Source organism: Pseudorasbora parva, chromosome 9 (genome assembly GCF_024679245.1).
Source record: "Pseudorasbora parva isolate DD20220531a chromosome 9, ASM2467924v1, whole genome shotgun sequence".
Taxonomy (NCBI): domain Eukaryota; kingdom Metazoa; phylum Chordata; class Actinopteri; order Cypriniformes; family Gobionidae; genus Pseudorasbora; species Pseudorasbora parva.
In genome coordinates, this window is record NC_090180.1 from 47807052 (window position 1) to 47829750 (window position 22699).

The 22699-nt window shown below is 38.7% G+C and overlaps 1 protein-coding gene across 1 annotated transcript in view; it reads right to left on the reverse strand.

Annotated features, from left to right (window-relative positions):
• Positions 1–2484: 2484 nt before the first annotated feature.
• LOC137089335 (leucine-rich repeat and immunoglobulin-like domain-containing nogo receptor-interacting protein 3) overlaps positions 2485–22699 on the reverse strand; it is an 80478-nt gene continuing 60263 nt past the window's right edge. Inside the window, exons 2-4 of the mRNA XM_067452899.1 lie at positions 7600–8101; positions 6205–6620; positions 2485–3460 (exon numbers count right to left, since the gene is read on the reverse strand). Of these exons, the coding sequence (XP_067309000.1) occupies positions 2533–3460; positions 6205–6620; positions 7600–8073 (1818 nt within the window). The 5' untranslated portion in view covers positions 8074–8101 and the 3' untranslated portion in view covers positions 2485–2532. The remainder of the gene's footprint in view (positions 3461–6204; positions 6621–7599; positions 8102–22699) is intronic.

Sequence of the window (22699 nt, forward strand, 5' to 3'; positions counted from 1 at the left end):
ATAACATTCTGCGATTATGGCTCTTGTAGCTTATTGGTTAACTTTAATCTGTCCTCAACGCCAGCTGCCGGCTGTTAAACGATGGCAATAAACCTTTGTGCTGAAAGCGGCTGCGGTGTGGAGAACAGATTCAGTTTCGGTTGACGCTTTTCAAAACGCTAAAGAAAAAAAAAAGAGTACAAAAAAAAAACCACATCTGAAATGAATGATATAGAAATATAATACCCTCTACAGTCAAAGACACATGGACTAGATGGGCGACATGACTTCATGTACATTCGTGGTCACCAGCCAGGGACCCTCCCTCATTGAGACCCAGTCGGGGGGTGGGGGGGAAGAGGAAATGACATCATGGGGGATGGGGGGGTGGGGGTCGGACTGGGCAGGAGAAGCAGAGACTTTCACACACCGGCCGCCAAAAACACAGACTGTCAGGATGAGAGAAAACCATGCATTATGGTAAATGTTAGTGCAAGAGATGCGATATATATTATTAATATTATTATCTGCAATGCATCTACAGGCAAAAAAATGAATTCACAGTGATGCAAAGCTAATGTGCATGAATGAATCACTTATTAGTTCAGCAGAGGCGGAGTATAAAAATAAAATGGTATTAACTAACATTAACAATGCATTATTTATTCATCTTTGTTTAATAAATAATATTAGCAACCTTATTGATAAAGAGTGAACATGTTTTTGAATGTGAATCAAAGTGCACAGATCTATTGCTGTAAACCTCATATAAACATATGGCTTTAGTGTGTGTGTGTGTGTGTGTGTGTGTGTGCATGTTTTTCTCTGTGCATGACGTCTAGTGGACTCGACACTCAGGCTGCCTCCCCCCATGAAGGCTCGTGGGCTGTCGGCATGTGCGTGAATTGGGCGGATAGAGGAGGATTGTGGGTAAGCAGCAAACCTGACCTCATGTGACCCAATCTAGGCACACGTTAGGCTGCGGTCAGAAGCGAAGGCGTGGCTGTATTTCTGACCGACAGAGACGAAATGCGGCCGGTGTGTTTGTCCCAACTCACACTGTAAAAAAATCAGGTCTCCAATTGAAAATGTTCAAGTGACTGATCACATCTAAATTTTTCGGTTGGCCAAGTTGAATTTCTGTGAATTAAAGTGCATCAAATCACACAAATTCAATTCAAAAAGTGACAAAGGTAGATGTGATCAGTCACTTGAACATTATCAATTGGAGACCTGTTTTTTTTTTTTTTTTTTTACAGTACACACAGTCGCTCATCGCAGAACGCCAAGCCAATGGAACGGCTCCTCTCGTGGTGTTTGTTTGTTCGGCGCAAATCAAACACACCATTACAATTTGCGAAATCAATTGATTCCCGTGTAATTTAGTCCCGGTTGTTTTCTCCTCTCAGCTGTGGCTTTGTGGAAGTGGGCGTTGTATTAGAGCGCATTATGGAAATTGCCTCTGCTTTATTTGTCTCTGAATTACTGAGCTGATTAGCAACTCTAAGGAGCAAATTTGTGTGCCTTAGTTTTTCCATAAAACTCAGGACTGTGGCTCATGGTTATCCAGATCTGAGCCGGGAAACAACCGCTGAAAGGAAACCTGTGCGCAAATCTGAGATCTCCCAATTGAAATTTGCTCCTGAAAGGGCAAAATGTTGATGTTTGTTATCATATTTTTAAGCGAAAGCCAGTGAGAACCAGGTTATGTTATTATGACCTACATGCCTTGTGTAGATTGTGCTATTATTATTAACTAAAGCTATATTTTAAAGGACCTTAATAAAAATAAATTTAAACATTTTGAACTTTTGTTTAAAGTAGAAGTACCAAAATAATAAAACTAAAATTAAAACTATGTATATATATATATATATAGTTTTAATAGTTTAAGTATTTTAGATTTAAGTTTTGTTAAATTTTAGTTTTAATATATATACAGTATATATATATATATATATATATATATATATATATATATATATATATATAAACACAAAAAATAATAAAAATTTGTAATTGACATATAATTATGCATCTAATTAATATAATGAAAACACTGAAATTTACTAAAGATGCTGAAAAACTATATGGATAAAAAAAAAACACAAAAAACAAACCAACAAAAAAGCAACAAACGTATTAAAACTTTAACTAAATGTAGAATGAAAACAGTAAAAAACTATGTATATTTACTACATATACTATATATTATTTACATTAAATAAACAAATGTGTGTATGTGAAAATTAGTTATTTAAAAAACTTAAATGATATATACTAAATACTAATATACATGCAATCTGTTTAATTGTATTCATTTTAGTACTTCTACTTTAAACAAAAATTAAAAAAATTTTCACTTAATGTACATTTTTAAATAGTTTTAGTTAATAAAATAAACACAATACGAATAATAGTAAAACAGCACTGCAGGTCACCCCGTGTCTCAGATCATACGGCGAGCTGCGTGTGTCTGCGATCAGCACTGTGTGTGTGTGTGTGTGTGTTGGGTGTCTATGCGTCTCCCAGCGGGCCCCTGGCTGCGTGGTTTCATATCATCTTCATGTTGAACTTGCGCGTGGCTCCGGATCCGCTGGTGGTGGCCGGTCCTTCCGTCTTCCTGAAGGAATACTCCACGGTGAAGTTATTTTTGCGCTGGCCGCGTCCACGGCTCCACACAAACAACAGCAGGAAGCAGAAGAGCACAACGCCCAGAAAGGTGATGCAGCCCATGGCCGTGGACACGAGGATTGTGGTTAGATCCAGTGTGAACTTTAGGAAGACACGCGTGCTGTTGAGCCCGGTGTCGTTGAAATCGGCCGCGTATAGCGAGCGATTGGAGAAGAGCGGCGAATCCACGGCTTGGCCTTTGACGGTTAGCGTGGCGAAGTATGTGTCGTTTCCGCCTGCATTGCTTGCGATGCAGATGTACGTTCCGCTGTCTGTAACCTGGGCATATCGGATCTCAAGAGTCCCACCGGGGAGCACCGTAATCCTGCCGTTAGATTTGGGCGTGATCCGTCTCCTCTGCGGCGAGATCCAAATGATCGCCGGAGTCGGTTCGCCTTCGGCGCGGCACAAAAACGACACCGGCTGGCCTTCGTGAGCCATCACTTGCTGCAGCTTCCGGTTCCGGATCTTCGGCTTCTGGCAGGTGAAGTAATCGAACAGCGCCGAATCCGTGAAGGTGCTCAACAGGTATCCCTGAACTTCCGGCGGCCCGGCGCACACCGGCATTTTCCCGTCGAAGTTTAAGGTGCGTCTGCGCTGCAGGATCCAAAGCAGTCGACAGTCGCAAGAAAGCGGGTTCCCATCCACCCGAAGGGTCTCCAGGCTGTTTACCGAATGGAACGAGCTCTCCTCCAGCGTGATCAGGTCGTTGTTGGACAGATTGAGGACCCGGATTTGCCGCAAACCTCCCAAAGCGTGAGGCTCGACGGTGAGCAGATTGGTGCTGACCATGTGTAGTTCCTTCAGCCTGGAAAACAAGCACAGAGTCATTATTACAAGTGGCTTTACGGAGCAAAATGTTTGAGATGAAGGACAGCACTCAGACCATGTTTACAAACACACAATATAGTGACTTTTCAGGTAGGAGAACCTTTTGATAGAGCCATTGCTTGTGTTTTTTTTCCAAAACTCATTATAAATATATAGAGCACAGCTGGAAGGGAACAAATCTAGAGGTATTTCGCATTTTGTGGAAGGAAAGTGTTATTGCATTCAGAAAGGCATTAAATATATTTTAAAAATGTATTTATAAGTATTTATAAGTGCTTTTAATTGCGATTAAATCACAGATTTTTTTTATTATTCTAGTTAATCGATTGACAGCTATTATATATAAAATTTGTTATTATATATATATATATATATATATATATATATATACGCAAAACGCACCTCATACGCACTGCAGACGGAGTTTTAAGAACATGCTTAAAGTAATTGAGCCCCGTTACAATGTTCCTTCACGAGCCCATTTCAGCCAGTTATTCCTGCTTTGTCCCAAAAAACAAAAGCACAAAGAGAGAACCAATTGGCCAAAGCAACAGCGGTTGCTCTGACAACAGGCTGGATGTCAAGGGCTACACAAAGCTACCTGACTGTAACGGCACATTACATTATGAATGGGAGCTGAACAGCCACGTTCTTCAGACACGCCCCCTTGAGAGTCAAACAAGTGAGGATTTGGGGGATGACAGAAGCAGTAGTGTGTGAAAAAAGTGTGGAGAGAGCTAATGTAAAGAGCTAATGTCTTATTCCTGTAACTACATAGAAGATGGGTAAAGTATAACTCCATCATTGTTCAATGTAAAAAAAAAATCCATACTTTGTTAGTTTTATTAAAAAAATAATTAAAAAAGGTCATTTATCTGCCAATTTTTTCTTTTTGCTGTATCTAAAACATACCGAACCGTACCGAACCGAACCGTGACACCAGTGTATCGTATCGAACCGAACCGTGAATTTTGTGAACCGTTACACCCCTAATATATATATATATATATATATATATATATATATATATATATATATATATATATATATATATATATATATATATATATATATATATATATATATATATACGTTTTTTTAATTTATTTATATGTATATAATATATATGTGTTGTCAATGCTTATGTAAGGATTGTTTTAAGTTTACTTAAATTAAGTAGTTTAAGTAGTTTTTTTTAAGCCTAATAAATGTTTAAAAATATATAACTATGTCAATAAAAAGTATCTAAAATATGTCTATGATTTTTTTAACATTCATTTGAATATTAACTGTGAAATTAATATGTGTGTATATTTTTTACACATATAACATCTTATATACAGTGAGGAAAATAAGTATTTGAACACCCTGCTATTTTGCAAGTTCTCCCATTTGGAAATCATGGAGGGTCTGAAATTGTCATCGTAGGTGGATGTCGACTATGAGAGACATTATCTAAAAAACAAAATCCAGAAGTTAAAAATAAGTATTTGCAGCTTTTGGTCCTCTTTTGTAAGTCGTTTGGTATAAAAGCTAAATGTATAAATGTAATGTAAATACAGTTTGTTAGCATTATTTATCTGTATAAACCTAATCTAGTGTTAATTTGACATTATATTCATGCAATATTTCCCCATATAAGTAGATGAATCTTCATTATTTTATTGTTTTATTATTTTATCTCTCTTCTTACATAATGTTTATATATATATTGTCTCTTTTTTTTATTATATTCCTCCAGTGTTGTTTATAAGTTTGGATTTACTACTTTTGTTATTGTTGTTCTCTCTTTTTTATTTTCTCTAGTTTTAGGCCTAATAACATCTGGCAAAGGGACTTCCAATGAAAACTAGCCTTCGGGCTAATTTGGGTACATTTACATTCATGAATGTCGATTAATGTACATTGTCCCTTTTTAAATAAATAAATAAGGCTGCATTTACACTGCAGGTCTTGATGCACATTCCGATTTGGTGACTATATCCGATTATTTTGACGACCCGCTTACATCATCTTTTAAAAGCGACCCATATCCGATATTTGCATTTACACTGTACACTGGCAAAACAGCCCAAGACGTTCTTAACCGGAAAACGAAGTAAAATGGAGCGATATGCATTGGATGATGCAATACCCGTCTCCACCTCAATCCCTTGTTAAGTCGTGACGTAAGGAACGTCGTGTCTGGGTCCAAACCTCAACTCGTTTCACTTGAGAATGCCATCGACGCCCGTTTATCAGCGCTATTTTTTCATATTAAACATCAAACATTTAAAAAAGTTTAACATTTTAAATACTTAGAGTCTACACAACAGTCTCTTTGGTCACAGCGTTACAGACATTAATATTTTAACGATTTATAAAAGATGAATCACTGTCTGGCCATCTGGAATTTTGCTATGGAGAAAAAGGTTAAGATTATTGCTTTTTTTGTAGTATTACACCACATTGTGTGTGTATATTAGCACTGTTTGTAGTTTTTCTTGTGGCATAAGATAGAGCGTTTGGACCAGGAAGCGCTGCCGCATGACGTCAACCTTAACAACCGCATATCAGCAAAAGTGCTTTGCAATACAATTTCAACACAGTAAGTACATTGTACTTATTTTTTGATGTAAGTACATAGTACTTAAGGCCACCTAGTATAAAGTGGGGCTGAGCATTTTTTGCAGTGTGGTCACATGACATGCGGGCAAACAAACAGAATATATTTCCACAGGCCTGATGAGGTCTCGAAAGGCCCAGGACTCGAGCACGGAGATGGGGTTGTAGGAAAGGTTGAGAGACGTCAGGTAGGCGAGGTTCCGGAAGGACGCGGATGGCACGGAGGTGATGTTGGTGTTGGTGATGAAAAGCCAGGAGAGATTGAGACCCTGGAAGCTCAGCGGCGAGATGAACTCCAGGAAGGGCCAGCTTTCGATCTCAAGACCCCTCAGCGCGGACAGCTTGCGGAAGTTTTGGTCCTCCAGAGCCGAGATGCTGAGATGACGCAGGCGGAGGGTCACCAGGTTACGCAGATAGGACAGAGTCTGGCCCGATATGGACGTCAGGTTGCACCGCTCGATGGTGAGATCTTCCAGACCGATCAGTCCTGAGAAAGCCTTGTGAGAGATGTAGACCAGGTCATTGTCACCCACCTGCAAAACACACAGAGACATTATTACGACTGCATTTAACGTGGTTTTATTGAGCAATATGTTTGACATAAAGCACAGCACATAATGACAGTGTTTACAAAAAACAAAATTATATGAAAATGAAAATAAAAAACGATGATATTTGACAGAGATAATGCCTGTGTTTTATCCAGAATGCATGCACAACAACTGGATTAGCTCAGAAATAAATAAATAAATAAATAAATAAATAAATAAATAAATAAATAAATAAATAGTTTGTAATGTTGTGAATGCATGCAAAACTCAGAAATTAATATATATATATATATATATATATATATATATATATATATATATATATATATATATATATATATATATATATATTTTTTTTTTTTTTTTTTTTGTGTAATTTTGTTGTGAATGCATACAAAAGGTCTGGATTAGCTTGAAAATAAATAAATAAATTTAGTAATTTTGTTGTTAACGTGCAAAACATCAGGATTAACTTGAAAATGTATTTTTCATTAATTTTGAGTAATTTTACTGTTAACATGCAAAACATCTGGATTAGCTCAGAAATAAATAAATAATTTTTAGTAATTTTGTTGTAAACATGCAAAACATCTGGATTAGTTTAGAAATTAATTATTTAATTACTTAATTCATTTTGAGTAATTTTGCTGTTACCATGCAAAACATCTGGATTAGCTCAGAAATAAATTATTAAATTAATTAATTTTGAGTAATTTTGTTTGAAACGTATGCAAAACATGTGGAATATCTTGTAAATAAATAAATAAATAAATATGCTTTGAATTTTTTTTTAGTTAATTTTTATTTTATTTTTTATTGTGAATGAACAGCATCTGGATTAGCTTGGAGATAAAATAAATTAATATGCTTTTAATATTTATTAGTTGATTCAGTCCTCTGTTTGGGAAACCCTTTCCTAGAAATACAGGTGTCTTCCTTTAAGGGACTTTGACACACTAACCTGCAGGTTTTTGAGGCTACGCAGATCCTGGAAGGTGTAGTCCAGCAGGATGACGATCTTGTTCTCACTCAGGTCCAGTGTGGTGAGGTTGGCCAGCCGTGCGAACGCCCCCATGGGCACGAGCTTCAGCTGGTTTGCTCTGAGTCTGAGTGTGTGTAGGGCCTGAAGGCTGGCGAAGGCGTTGGGCTCCAGGGTCGTGATGAGGTTCTCACTGAGGTCCAGCTCTTCCAAATGCGGGTACGGAGCCAAATCTCCCGGCGCGACCCAACGCAAGCGGTTCCGGCTTAAATCCAGGAGCTTCGTCTCGGTCGGGATTCCCTCCGGAACGCCAGATAAGCGTTTCCGCTGGCAGGACACGGATCGGATCTGCGCCGCGCAGTCACAGCGGGGGGGGCAACCCGTGCTCGGCCGGACCGTCAGCGCCAGAATCAGGCCCAGCCGCCACATCTGGCCCAGGCCCCATACGGAAGCCATGAGCCTCCCTCCACTTCACTCTACACACCTGAGGACAACACACACATGCACAGCTTTTTACTATACATCGCTACACTAATGCAATCTTTACTATAGATACTATTGATCTCAATGCAAAGTCAGGAGTGCTGGAGAGAAAAACAGTGTCAACACAAAACTAAATGCATGCAAAACATCTGGATTAGCTTGAAAATTAATTTAAAAAAAATGTTTTTGTAATTTTGTTGTGAATGCATGCAAAACATCTGGATTAGCTTGATTAACACACACGAGCACAGCTCTTTTACTATACATCGCTACACCAGTGCAATTTTTACTATTGATGCTATTGATCTCAATGCAAAGTCAGGAGTGCTGGAGAAAGAAACTGTGTCACCACACAACTGAATGCATGCAAAACATCTGGATTAGCTTGATTAACACACACGAGCACAGCTCTTTTACTATACATCGCTACACTAATGCAATTTTTACTATAGATGCTATTGATCTCAATGCAAAGTCAGGAGTGCTGGAGAAAGAAACTGTGTCACCACACAACTGAATGCATGCAAAACATCTGGATTAGCTTGATTAACACAAACGAGCACAGCTCTTTTACTATACATCGCTACACCAGTGCAATTTTTACTATTGATGCTATTGATCTCAATGCAAAGTCAGGAGTGCTGGAGAGAGAAACCGTGTCACCACACAACTGAATGCATGCAAAACATCTGGATTAGCTCGAAAAATAATAAAAAGATAAAAAATATATTTTTTAAATTTTGTTGTGAATGCATGCAACACATCTGGATTAGCTCGAAAATTAAAAAAAATGTTTTGTAATTTTGTTGTGAATGCATGCAAAACATCTGGATTAGCTTGATTAACACACACGGAGCACAGCTCTTTTACTATACATCGCTACACTAATATAATTTTTACTATTGATGCTATTGATCTCAATGCAAAGTCAGGAGTGCTGGAAAGTGTCCTCACACAACTTAATTTTTAATGTTTAAAGTCTATTCTGCTCCCCATGGCTGGGTCAAAAATACAGAACAAATTGTGAAATATTATTGTAATGTAAATCAGCTGTTAACTGTGTGAATATATATAGTAAAGTGTAATTTATCGTTATATGTTTTAGAATTCTTTGATGAAGAGAATGTTCTAAATAACTTCTGAATCTGGATTAGCTTTGACTGGTAGTGAATGAAAGCGAGCAACAACTGCAAACAAATTCACATTTCGTTTAGTCCTCCTCAAGGCAGAATCTCATTAACCATCAAAATCCTCCACAAACAACTTCATCTTCAACACCGGATCTGTTATTTGAGCATTTCACACCGTACGTCAGAACTGTGCATGTAAAGTGTGCTTGTGCTTCTTTCTATACAATAAACAAACGCATTAGATGATGAAAATATGACATCAAACTGACTTGCATCATTTTCCTGCTATCACTGTAAAGCTGCTTTGAATCTGCATTGCATAAAGTGCTGGCGACTCAACATTCAGACATTTTTAAAGTAGTCAATAATTATATCCCTTAAAACTCATCTTTAAACATTTCCTGCCCTGCCTTAAAATAGCTTGAATGTAACTCGACACCCTCGCCTCATTTAGTATGCGTGGTTTTATCAATATGCTAATTAGCCCCACCTCCACTCACTCACACCAGACTTTAATGCTGCCTTCACGTGCTATCGGAAGTTTCCTACTTCCCACTTCAGAAGTCGTGATTACGAGCTTGTTGTGTTCAGGTGCTTTGATGCCTGTGGTACGTTACGTTACTTTAACACTATAACCATTTCAGTCATTTCCCGGTCCCAGAAAATCATCTGGCAAACATAGCAGCACAACACGGAAGCATATAGTTTATAATCACATTCACAATAAAGGCATAATGTAGAGAAGATAAGGCTGCTTAAAGACTCAAATGGTCATAGTTTTCAGCCATACATGATCCTATTGTACCGCTGCTTTACCACACTATCTATTTGGCTTGCTCACTATTCTGGAATGATGGTCAACTAGATGCGATTTTCGATGTGTCTAAAATACACAATATGCTTCAAATTATTATTAATTTATGTAAATATGTACTAATTTAACGACAAGACAAGACAATGAAATTGTTGTGGGAAAAAAAACGAATAAAACCCCTGCCACAGCAGAAATTCGTCTGCCATCCGCCATTTTGAACGGTTATGCCAGAGCCGTCTCAGGAACTTGGGCATCAAAATTATGCCGCCTTCACGTGCTATCGGAATTATAGTAAATACGAGTTTTCGAGGTAAAAATTGCACATGAACGAGCTCTGATGTCGTGTTTACCACTGGGAAGTACGGGAATAATTTTGATACCCAAAATCCTGAGACGGGCGTGGCATAACCGTTCAAAATGGCGGATGGGAGGCGAATTTCTGTTTTATTAGTTTTTTTCCCGGAACAATTTAATTGTCTTGTCTTGTTGTTAAAGAAGTACATATTGAAGGGGGGATTCTGAAATCCACTGCCGCTTCAATATACCTGTATATATTTATATCCTAATTAACTTCATAATCAAAACTTTAATCAATATTTATCCTATATTATTATAATGATTCTATCCAGTTATGATTTTGCTTTGTTTCTTGTTTTCTAAAGTGTGTATTTGGTCTCTGAGGAGTGACTGAGGGTCTGGCCTAGAGATGTGTGATGTGTCACTAAACACTGGCAACAAGGTGTCGTGTGTTTGGATTTTGGAGGTATCACACACCCCTAACATGTCAGGAGTGCAGTAACAGCGTTTGCTCACTTAGCCCGGCTTCCAGATATGGAATATGGATTTGTCTTTCATTTAATTTATTTTGTTTTATTCCTTTTATATTTCCTTTTACTGAAACACTAAAGACTCAAGATGAATATTGCCTGTACTATTGTGTGTCCCTCTCACTAAAAGAAAGCACATGTTATCAGTATGTTTTGGTAAGAACTGGAGCTTAATCAGCTCCAACCTTGGAGAGACTGTGTATCTGTGTATGTGCGCAATATTCTATGCTCCAGATCAGAATGGTGTTCAATGGGCACCCTAAGAGATGGGTGGACTTGTTGTTCTGGGTAAGCTGGCGCCTGCTCCAGATCTGGAAGGTCACTACGGGCCTGATTCTGGGGTGAAAGCATCAACAAGTGACACGTCAGTGGAAACGTGCATCAGATTAACTGACTTGAGTGGAAATTTACCAAGACTGTGCATTGTCTCTGAGCCAATCAGAACCGTCCACATTGCAGTAATGACGTGGATAAGACCTTGAAAACGGTATAACTGTTGGGACAATTGTATGTACGATAGGGCGAGGCAACGAGACGGTGAGAGAGGGAGCGCGGCCTACGAACTCCTTGTGAGACTTGAAGCTGGCTTCTGCTTTTGAAACTGCAAACTATTCTTAAGTAAATTTTTCTTTTAATTAATTGCAATCCTGACTCTGTCTTCATTTCTTCACTACTGGTCCTGGGTCATAAGCTGTTAACCCCTAACACTATACAATAAACAAACGCATTAGACGATGAAAATATGACATCAAACTGACTTGCATCATTTTCCTGCTATCACTGTAAAGCTGCTTTGAATCTGCATTGCATAAAGTGCTGGCGACTCAACATTCAGACATTTTTAAAGTAGTCAATAATTGTATCCCTTAAAACTCATCTTTAAACATTTCCTGCCTTAAAATGGCTTGAATGTAACTCGACACCCTCGCCTCATTTAGTATGCGTGGTTTTATCAATATGCAAATGAGCCCCGCCTCCACTCACTCACACCAGACTTTAATGCTGCCTTCACGTGCTATCGGTAGTTTCCTACTTCCCACTTCAGAAGTCGTGATTACGAGCTTGTTGTGTTCAGGTGCTTTGATGCCTTTGGTACGTCTTGGGAAAACGTTACTTTAACACTATAACCATTTCAGTCATTTCCCGGTCCCAGAAAATCATCTGGCAAACATAGCAGCACAACACGGAAGCATATAGTTTATAATCACATTCACAATAAAGGCATAATGTAGAGAAGATAAGGCTGCTTAAAGACTCAAATGGTAATAGTTTTCAGCCATACATGATCCTATTGTACCGCTGCTTTACCACACTATCTATTTGGCTTGCTCACTATTCTGGAAGGATGCTCAATTAGATGCGATTTTCGATGTGTCTAAAATACACAATATGCTTCAAATTATTATTAATTTATGTAAATATGTACTAATTTAACGACAAGACAAGACAATGAAATTGTTGTGGGGAAAAAAAACGAATAAAACCCCTGCCACAGCAGAAATTCGTCTGCCATCCGCCATTTTGAACGGTTATGCCAGGGCCGTCTCAGGAACTTGGGCATCAAAATTATGCCGCCTTCACGTGCTATCGGAATTATAGTAAATACGAGTTTTCGAGGTAAAAATTGCACATGAACGAGCTCTGATGTCGTGTTTACCACTGGGAAGTACGGGAATAATTTTGATACCCAAAATCCTGAGACGGGCGTGGCATAACCGTTCAAAATGGCGGATGGGAGGCGAATTTCTGTTTTATTAGTTTTTTTCCCGGAACAATTTAATTGTCTTGTCTTGTTGTTAAAGAAGTACATATTGAAGGGGGGATTTTGAAATCCACTGCTGCTTCAATATACCTGTATATATTTATATCCTAATTAACTTCATAATCAAAACTTTAATCAATATTTATCCTATATTATTATAATGATTCTATCCAGTTATGATTTTGCTTTGTTTCTTGTTTTCTAAAGTGTGTATTTGGTCTCTGAGGAGTGACTGAGGGTCTGGCCTAGAGATGTGTGATGTGTCACTAAACACTGGCAACAAGGTGTCGTGTGTTTGGATTTGAGGTATCACACACCCCTAACATGTCAGGAGTGCAGTAACAGCGTTTGCTCACTTAGCCCGGCTTCCAGATATGAAATATGGATTTGTCTTTCACTTAATTTATTATGTTTTATTCCTTTTATATTTCCTTTTACTGAAACACTAAAGACTCAAGATGAATATTCCCTGTACTATTGTGTGTCCCTCTCACTAAAAGAAAGCACATGTTATCAGTATGTTTTGGTAAGAACTGGAGCTTAATCAGCTCCAACCTTGGAGAGACTGTGTATCTGTGTATGTGCGCAATATTCTATGCTCCAGATCAGAATGGTGTTCAATGGGCACCCTAAGAGATGGGTGGACTTGTTGTCCGGGCGCCTGCTCCAGATCTGGAAGGTCACTACGGGCCTGATTCTGGGGTGAAAGCGTCAACAAGTGACACGTCAGTGGAAACGTGCATCAGATTAACTGACTCGAGTGGAAATTTACCATGACTGTGCATTGTCTCTGAGCCAATCAGAACCGTCCACATTGCAGTAATGACGTGGATAAGACCTTGAAAACGGTATAACTGTTGGGACAATTGTATGTACGATAGGGCGAGGCAACGAGACGGTGAGAGAGGGAGTGCGGCCTACGAACTCCTTGTGAGACTTGAAGCTGGCTTCTGCTTTTGAAACTGCAAACTATTCTTAAGTAAATTTTTCTTTTAATTAATTGCAATCCTGACTCTGTCTTCATTTCTTCACTACTGGTCCTGGGTCATAAGCTGTTAACCCCTAACAATATTTACACAAATTAATAATAATATGGTGTATTTTAAACACATCGAAAATCAAATCTAGTTGACCATCCTTCCAGAATGAGCAAGCTGACTATATAGATAAAGTAGCCGTACAATAGGATCATGTATGGCTGAAAACTATGACCATTTTAGTCTTTAAGCAGCCTTATCTTCTCTACATTATGCCTTTAGTGTGAATGTGATTATAAACTATATGCTTTCCTGTTGTGCTGCTATGTTTACAGTGATCCTATGATTTTCTGGGACCAGGAAATGACTGAAATGGTTAGTGTTAAAGTAATGTTTTTCAAAGACGCACAAAAGTATGAACCTGGCGTCCTCCATTCTTTCCGACAACAAAGCGCCTGAACACAACAAGCTCGAAATCACGACTTCTGAAGTGGGAAGAAGGAAACTTCCGATAGCACGGGAAGGCATCATTATTTCCAAACTTCCCGGTGGTAAACACGACATCAGAGGGCGTTCATGGGCAATTTTTACCTGGGAAACTCATATTTACGTTAATTCGGATAGCGCATGAAGGCGGCACAAGTACACTGGGCGAGTATAAATTCTCCTAAAAACATGGAAACTCTTGCATATTCGACATGCTAATTTCTCAGTGCATTCATCTGATCACAAAATGCCATCAGAGTGGAGGATGTGCCTAAAATCATCCCATAAAGAGCCTGCGAGCGCTGATGATGATTATGCACAACCTCGATTACTTAAAAGGGGTTAATGTTTGGCATGCCAGCAGTTTGTCTCCATAAGAGAAGAAGCGATGCGATTGACTGGAAAAGCCAACAGTGCATACTAATACAGTGTTTATCATCCTCACATGTTCAGCTCAGCGCTGATAATAGGACATGCCGTTGATGAATTGCTCTCGGCTGTGGTTATATAACACCAATGCCAGGCTGAAAAACGCCACGAGCAGGAACTCTGAAAAACTGCGCTCCTTTCCTTCACATCAGACAACATGACACACACATGGAAATAATACTCAGTTCTAGCCTTTTGCTTATTTCAGTGTGTGTCTTGCTTCTTTGTTTGTGAAATGTACTGGCAGTTTCAGTGTAGGAGGAGAATGAACTGCAATGAGTGAGTCACTGTTAATTGAGTCATTCAGAATCTCATACAATTGATAAACAGCCTGTTTATTGTGCACTGCAAAAAATGCTTTTCTTACTTAGTGTTTTTGTCTTGTTTCTAGTCTAAATATCGAAACATTTACTAGACAGGTAAAAAATATTGTCTTGTTTTGGGTAAAAATAACTCAAAATTAAGAGAGTTTTTGCTTAAAATAAGCTAAATAACATGCCAGTGGGCAGATTATTTGGAGTTATTTTTCCCCAAAATAAGACAATATTTTTTACTTGTCTAGTAAATGTTTCTTAATGTAAGAATTTTTAGATATTTAGACTAGAAACAAGACAAAAATACTAAGTAAGAAAAGCATTTTTTGCAGTGTGTAGATGTTTTCTGTGTCTGTTCAGCTAAGGGTTTTCATGCACTGTCAGAAAAAAAGGTACATTTCTGTCACTGGTACCCTAAGGTACAAAACTTAAAATGTACTAATATGCACCTTTAAGGTTCTACTATGTACCTTTAAGGTACTAATTTGCACTCTTAAAGTACTGATATGCAGAGGTGGGACAAAGTCATTGTTATGCAAGTCACAAGTAAGTCTCAAGTCTTTGCCCTCGAGTCCCGAGTCAAGTCGAGTCAAAGATGAGTCAAGTCTCGAGTCGAGTCAGAAGTCAAAGCCAACAAGTCTCAAGTCGAGTCCAAAGTCCTACCATTTTAGTTTTGAGTCACTTCAAGTCATCTTACCACAAAAATAAAAATTATACAAATTATGTATGTCTGTAAGATTTGTATTTATTTAAACCTCTTTTTATACAATGACATTAAGCAAATACAGTAAAAAAACAGAAAATGTAAATTTTCACAGAAAATGCTTGTATTTCAACAGCATATTGCACTAGAACAATGCACAGCAGCTTCAGTCCTGTATTGTGTTGACCTCATATTGCAAAACAGTTCAACTTTCAAATAGATATGGGTCCTTTTAGCCTAAACTTAGGGCCATTATGGGAATATTGTTTAACTTATTTTTGGTTTAATTTGGTTTACTTTAATAATTTTATTTATTCAATTATTTTGTTTTGCTATACTTTTTATGCCAGCTTGCCATGGCAAAGCATATGACTTCAGTTTCTTGAGGGAAAGGGCTTTCTTATGACTTTTGAAGCAGTGAAAATATTCTTAATATTGCATACACTGAAACTGAAATATTATTGTATACCGTAGTGTATAATAGACAATGAATATTGACACAACAACATTGATATGAGTAAAGAGTTCAAATACAACATGTGAGGCTATAGATTTTCTGACATCTGTTTCATATTCTTCTCAGGTATGAAGAATACCTAGAGGGGTGGGGGGCCCAAAACAAGCCCAATATTATTATATTATTTATTATCATCAGTATAATTTATGATTAATAATGTATCAATAAATGTGCCTGCAACATATTAAATTGAAATCTCGTGGAGTTTAAAAAGCAAATACAGATGGGATTTTACAAAATTCTTCAAGTTGCAATAAAGACTGTGAACAGAAGAGGTTTGGAGATGGAAAAAGAGAAAAAGTGACGTGAAGGATTATGGTAACTCCAGTCGGAGTTATTGCACACATATAAGGAGCAGTGGTGAACATGCACACTATAAACCGTAAAAAGGATAAGCCCTGCATCTCAATGTGCAATCTGCCCTAAAGAGTGTTGAAAATTACTAATGTCACATAGCTACTATTTAGGATTATTATGCACTTTTTTTACAGTCTATTGGGAGTTGGTGCATAGGAAAACACTGAGAGCGCTGCAATATAGAGACATGTTTATAATAATATACATTCGAACCATACCTACTGTTATTATTAGTAGCCTATACTTTTTTATTATTTATTTTTATAATAGCCAAATAATAATAGTCATAATAAATAGCCTACATTATAAAAAAATACTTTTAAAATTAAATTAGGTGGCTTACCTCCTGTTTCCTCTCCATCTCTGTATATCTCTGCTGGTTGCATTGTTTGTAAAAAATAATAATAAAATGTATTCGTCTATTTACGTCTACGAACTATCATTACATTTATAACATCACATCACATGCCTGCACGTTGAACGCAATTTTTCTTCAAAGAGGGGAAGGAGGCGGGATGTATGAGGACGAATGAATACAGCACTTGTATCGTTGCACTATGGCTATTAGCTGTGAGAAGACAGTGTCAGGCAATGTATTTGGACAAAACAGCGACCATAAATGTAAAGAAACGAAGTTGCTTGTCATATTTTCCTAACAAGCAACCACATTTTTTTAAATAAGCCCAAAAAAACGCGACCCGCAACTCGAGATTTTTTACCGCGACTTGCCAAAAAAAGAAGCCCAAATAAGTCACGTGTTATACGCGGACTTGGTAGCTATCGATACTGTTGAATCAAACCAACGTGGGAATACAGTGATTGGATGTCGTGACTCGTGCTGGCAGCGCGCGTGCTCTCTGCATGCATACAGATGCAGCTTTTTTCACTGAGAGCAGCGCGGCCGTGTGAAAGAAAAATTGCCAAAAAGTAGCAAGTCTTCTCGAGTCATAAGGCTCAAGTCCAAGTGAAGTCACGAGTCATTGATGTTAAAGTCCAAGTCGAGTTGCAAGTCTTTGTACATTTTGTCGAGTCGAGTCCAAAGTCATCAAATTCATGACTCGAGTCTGACTCGAGTCCAAGTCACATGACTCGAGTCCACACCTCTGCTGATATGTACCTTTTAAGGTACTACATTTAGGGGTGAGTAAGGTACAAAGATGTACCTTTTCACTTTTGTACCTTAGGGCACCGCCCGCCCCAGTGACAGCACTGCACCTTTTTTTCTGAGAGTGTATATTCTCCGTTGTTGCGGCTCCTCTCTTCCCTGTCTGTCAGGATGGGTGTATCGATAAGAAGTATCGATATATCGATACTGATGTGAGCCTTGAAAAGTATCGATACTCAAATAAAAATATCCATTCTACGGTGTTTTTTTAGCAGTAATTTTGTTCATTTAAAACATATTTAAGGCATACAATACAAATAACCCACACTGTAAAAAAACGTAACTTTACAGGTAATAGTCTGTATTTTTTACAGAATTTTCGAGTTTTTTCATTATACAGTGAAATGCCTGTTGTTTTACAGATATTTGCTGTAATTTAGTTCATTTTGACTGTCTGTATTTTTACAGTTCATGGCACGTAATTTTGTGAAATGTTTTTTGTTGTTGTAATTTTATGGAATCCGTCTGGAAACTTTGCTGCCAGAGATTTACCGTATTTTTTACGTTTAATTTTTTTTTTTACAGTGTATGTTACTGAATAGTTGTGACTATTTTCCTGCTCATCTGAACCAGGATCTGAACGCACGCAAATGCTGCAAGACCGAACCAATCGATCACAGAGAGTGTTCTCTCACTGACGACACTATATTCTATTATTAGTTCTATAAACTAAAATACTGATCTGCCAACATTGTCGCTCTATGATAAATTAAAATGAACTGATAATGATAACATCACTGTTTTCTCCAGAACGACTGTACAGCCAAATCTAATTTTGTCGCAATATTGTCCTGTTTAACACTGAAGCTGCTCTGAAACAATCGGCGTTGTAAAAGCGCGATATTAATAAAGGTGATGGATTGATTGATTGATTGATTGATTGATTGATTGATTGATTGATTGATTGATTGATTGATATTCAAACAGAGCTGCGTTTCCAAAACTATCATAAGAACCCATTGATGCTTTTAGAAACGCAGCCCAGAACAATGCTTATCAGAAGACAGAAAACATACGTTTGAGTTAACTCACAATAAACAATTAGAAATTGATCATGTTCTCTTCTGTAATGTTAATATAAATCATACACTATCAGAATAAAAAGGTGGCATTTTATGGGTGGAACGTCCCGTCCCTGGCAGTCCCTTATGAAAATGAACCATGGTTTATTTTTTACGACAGTGACCGTAGTTCAACTAGTATTTCCACTACAAGTAAACATTTTAACCATGAGTAAACGAATATATGATCTAATAAGTTGCAATTAAGGCATATTGAACGTTAAAATACCTTTCAAATATTTTAACTGGGTATCTTTACTCATTTACTCTTAGTAAATGTAATAATTTAATAAATGTAATAATTAAACAGTTCAGTTTAGAAGTATCGATATCGGTGATACTGGCCTTGAAAGTATCGGTATCGCATCGAAAGCAAAATACGTGGTATCGCCCACTCCTGTCTCTATGAAGCCCCTCCTTCCTGAAAGCACACTGTGCTCTGATTGGTCGGCTGGAGCAGTGTGTTGTGATTGGTGTTTGGGAAATGTCCCGCCCCTTACCATAACTGCCAGTTTCAACACACTACTAACTCACTCAACCAGGCCCCGCCCCTTTATTCTGCGTATTAATTATTATAATGAGGAATATTGTGACGTGTCGGTTCCCGGAGGAAAACTCAAGACTAGAGTGGAGGCGTTTCAGGAGTTCAGGAACACTGACACTGATGGAGAGAAGAGCCTTTTAATGCTCAAACATCACACACTACAGAACAATCTTTAAAATCAATATGCAATCAAAACCTACTCTATTCAGTCTTATTGAGGATAGCACATAGATTTAAATATATATATATATATATATATATATATATATATATATATATATATATATATATATATATATACAATACAAATAATACAAATAGTAAATAAATATAAGGGATTGGGGTGTCAAAAGTTAAAGCCTTATTTAAAACATTTAAATTAAATAAAAACAAATTGAAAATAAAACAATCCATTTGTTAAATATCATGTTATAATTAAAAACTATACTTAAAACAAGTTCTTTACAGAAGTATAAAGGCTTCTGCTGTGTGCTTTCCTCCTCATTCACTTGTATTCATACACCAGTGAAGCGACTGGTTTTGCTGTAAGTGAGCTAGTCCAGATTTAATCAGGTTATTTGGTGTCAGCAGGAGTGGGTGCTAATAAATTACATGGCTGCTGTTTGTTTTTCTGCTTTTTCTTGCTCTGGCACGCAGTTAAAGGTTGAGTCACTGGGCACAGAGCCACTGCGCTTGGATACGGACGGGAAGATTTCAGCCAAGTCTGTCTAATCTTCACGCTGGCCAAGTCAAACACTGAGTGGGTCTGGAAGCACCAGAGAGTCACATTAAACCTCCATCTGATGCACTTACTGAGGTCATAGAGCTTCTGTAGCTCCGCCCCTATAGAGCTTCTGTAGCTCCGCCCCTATAGAGCTTCTGTAGCTCCGCCCCTATAGAGCTTCTGTAGCTCCGCCTCTATAGAGCTTCTGTAGCTCCGCCTCTATAGAGCTTCTGTAGCTCCGCCCCTATAGAGCTTCTGTAGCGCCGCCCCTATAGAGCTTCTGTAGCTCCGCCCCTATAGAGCTTCTGTAGCTCCGCCCCATAGAGCTTCTGTAGCTCCGCCCCTATAGAGCTTCTGTAGCTCCGCCCCTATAGAGCTTCTGTAGCTCCGCCTCTATAGAGCTTCTGTAGCTCCGCCTCTATAGAGCTTCTGTAGCTCCGCCCCTATAGAGCTTCTGTAGCTCCGCCCCTATAGAGCTTCTGTAGCTCCGCCTCTATAGAGCTTCTGTACAACAAGAAAAAAAACTACTTAATTCAAAACAAGATTATTTTTGACCCACATTGTTGCATTCATAACTCAGCTTTATTCGATCAAATAAATGACCAGAAGGAAATAATAAAAAGCGTTGCTGATGATTCATTTCTCACGCTGGAATAGAATGTCAATTCTACTGCATTGTGGGATACAATACTGCTTTATCATATGCTAACTCAAAATCAATGCAGGAAAACAAAACAAGACTTTTTTCATGCGCACACACACACACACACACACACACACACACACACACACACACACACACACACACACACACACACACACACACACACACACACACACACACACACACACACACACACACACACACACACACACACACACACACACACACACACCATCTGATGGGGCCTTTATCTACTACACAAATGCATGCAGCGGCCGTTAGACATCCGTGTGGGAGGATGTATAAAACGCGCACGCACGCACGCACACACGCACGCACGCACGCACACACAGCCCCTAAACCTACCCATCACAGAAAACATTCTGCATTTTTACTTTCTCATAAAAACTCCTCCTGTGTGATTTATAAGCCTTTTGAAAAGTGGGGAGTCACACACGCACGCACGCACACACACACACACGCACACACACACACACGCACGCACACACACGTACCTGTGATTTATTGATGTATTGCTTTGATTTATAGGAAGAGTATCAAACTGTGTGTGTGATGCTAATGCCATCATGTACTAATATTCTGGAATATAATCTTGTCGTTAAGAGAAAATTAGTTTTTTTTTCCTACAGACATCCAGCGGGGGCGTTTCTATCTGTCCGTCTGTTAATGTATGACCTTTCTCCTGGAAGCAGACTCAGCAGGCCTGTAGAAGACTTCACTTCAGTAATGAACATGAAACATGGCCGCAGTCTGGGCCTTAAAAACAGATCACATGATGTGTCAGCTGCCAATCGATCGGATGATTTCAGTTTACGGACAATAAAAGGCGTGAAAAATAACCTATCAAATCGCACAGAACTTCATCTTCAATGCCCACATAGCAACCACCTAGCAACATCCTGGCACCGACCCGCAACTCCATAGCAACTCCATAGCAACATGCCAACAACATCTTAGCAACCACATGGCGAGTTCTAGAATTATTATACATTCGTGTCAAGTGAGAATAAACCATCAGTTAATTTCATGGCTTTATATCAATTTAGACTATAGAGAATATTTGTGCATTTAAATATTCAGGTGTCACAAGAGTATTTTAAATATGAAAAACTGTTCATCACACTACAGGATTATTTTAAAAATAAAATGGCACAAACATTACAATAAATCCTAAAACAATTTCTCTGATATATTCAGACAAAACAAAAAAATGTTTATGTATCTCTGCTGTATGTTTGAACAATGATTAAGCATAACATTATGACCACCTTCCTAATATTGTGTTGGTCATGGACTCCACTAGACCCCTGAAGGTGTGCTGTGGTATCTGGCACTAAGATGTTAGCAGCAGATTATTTAAGTCCTGTAAGTTGTGAGGTGCTGGAAGAGCCACAGCCACCAGAATACCGTTTCCATGAATGGCTGAACATGGTCTCAGCAATGCTTAGGTAGGTGGAGCGTGTCAAAGCAACATCCACATGGATGGAGGACCCAAGGTTTCCCAGCAGAACATTGGCCAAAGCATCACACTGCCTCCGCCGGCTCGCCTTCTTCCCATAGTGCATCCTGGGGCCATGTGTTCCTCAGGTAAGCCACACACACACACACACACACCCGGCCCATCCACGTGATGTAAAAGAACACGTGATTCCTCGGACCAGGCCACCTTCTTCCATTGCTCCGTGGTTCAGTTCTGATGCTCACGTGCCACTGTTGGTGCTTTCGGTGGGGTCAGGGGTCAGAGGTCACCCTGACTGGTCCATACGCCTCAAACTGAGCTGCTCTGTGTATTCTGACAGCTTTCTATCAGAACCAGCATTAACTTCTGGAGCAGTTTGAGCTCCAGTAGCTCGTCTGTTTGATCGGACCACACGGGCCAGCCTTCGCTCCCCACGGTCATCAATGAGCCTTGGCCGCCCATGACCCTGTGGCCGGTTCTCCACTGGTCCTTCCTTGGAGCACTTTAAAAACCTTAATAGAAGTGAAGACCAGCAGCTTTTAGACCATTCTAAGAAATAAACAAGTATTATGTTATTTGACGTCTAAACCCACACACACTGCTTTTGACAAGAGCAAGAGGAGAACCATTGGCCTCTTCAGCGTC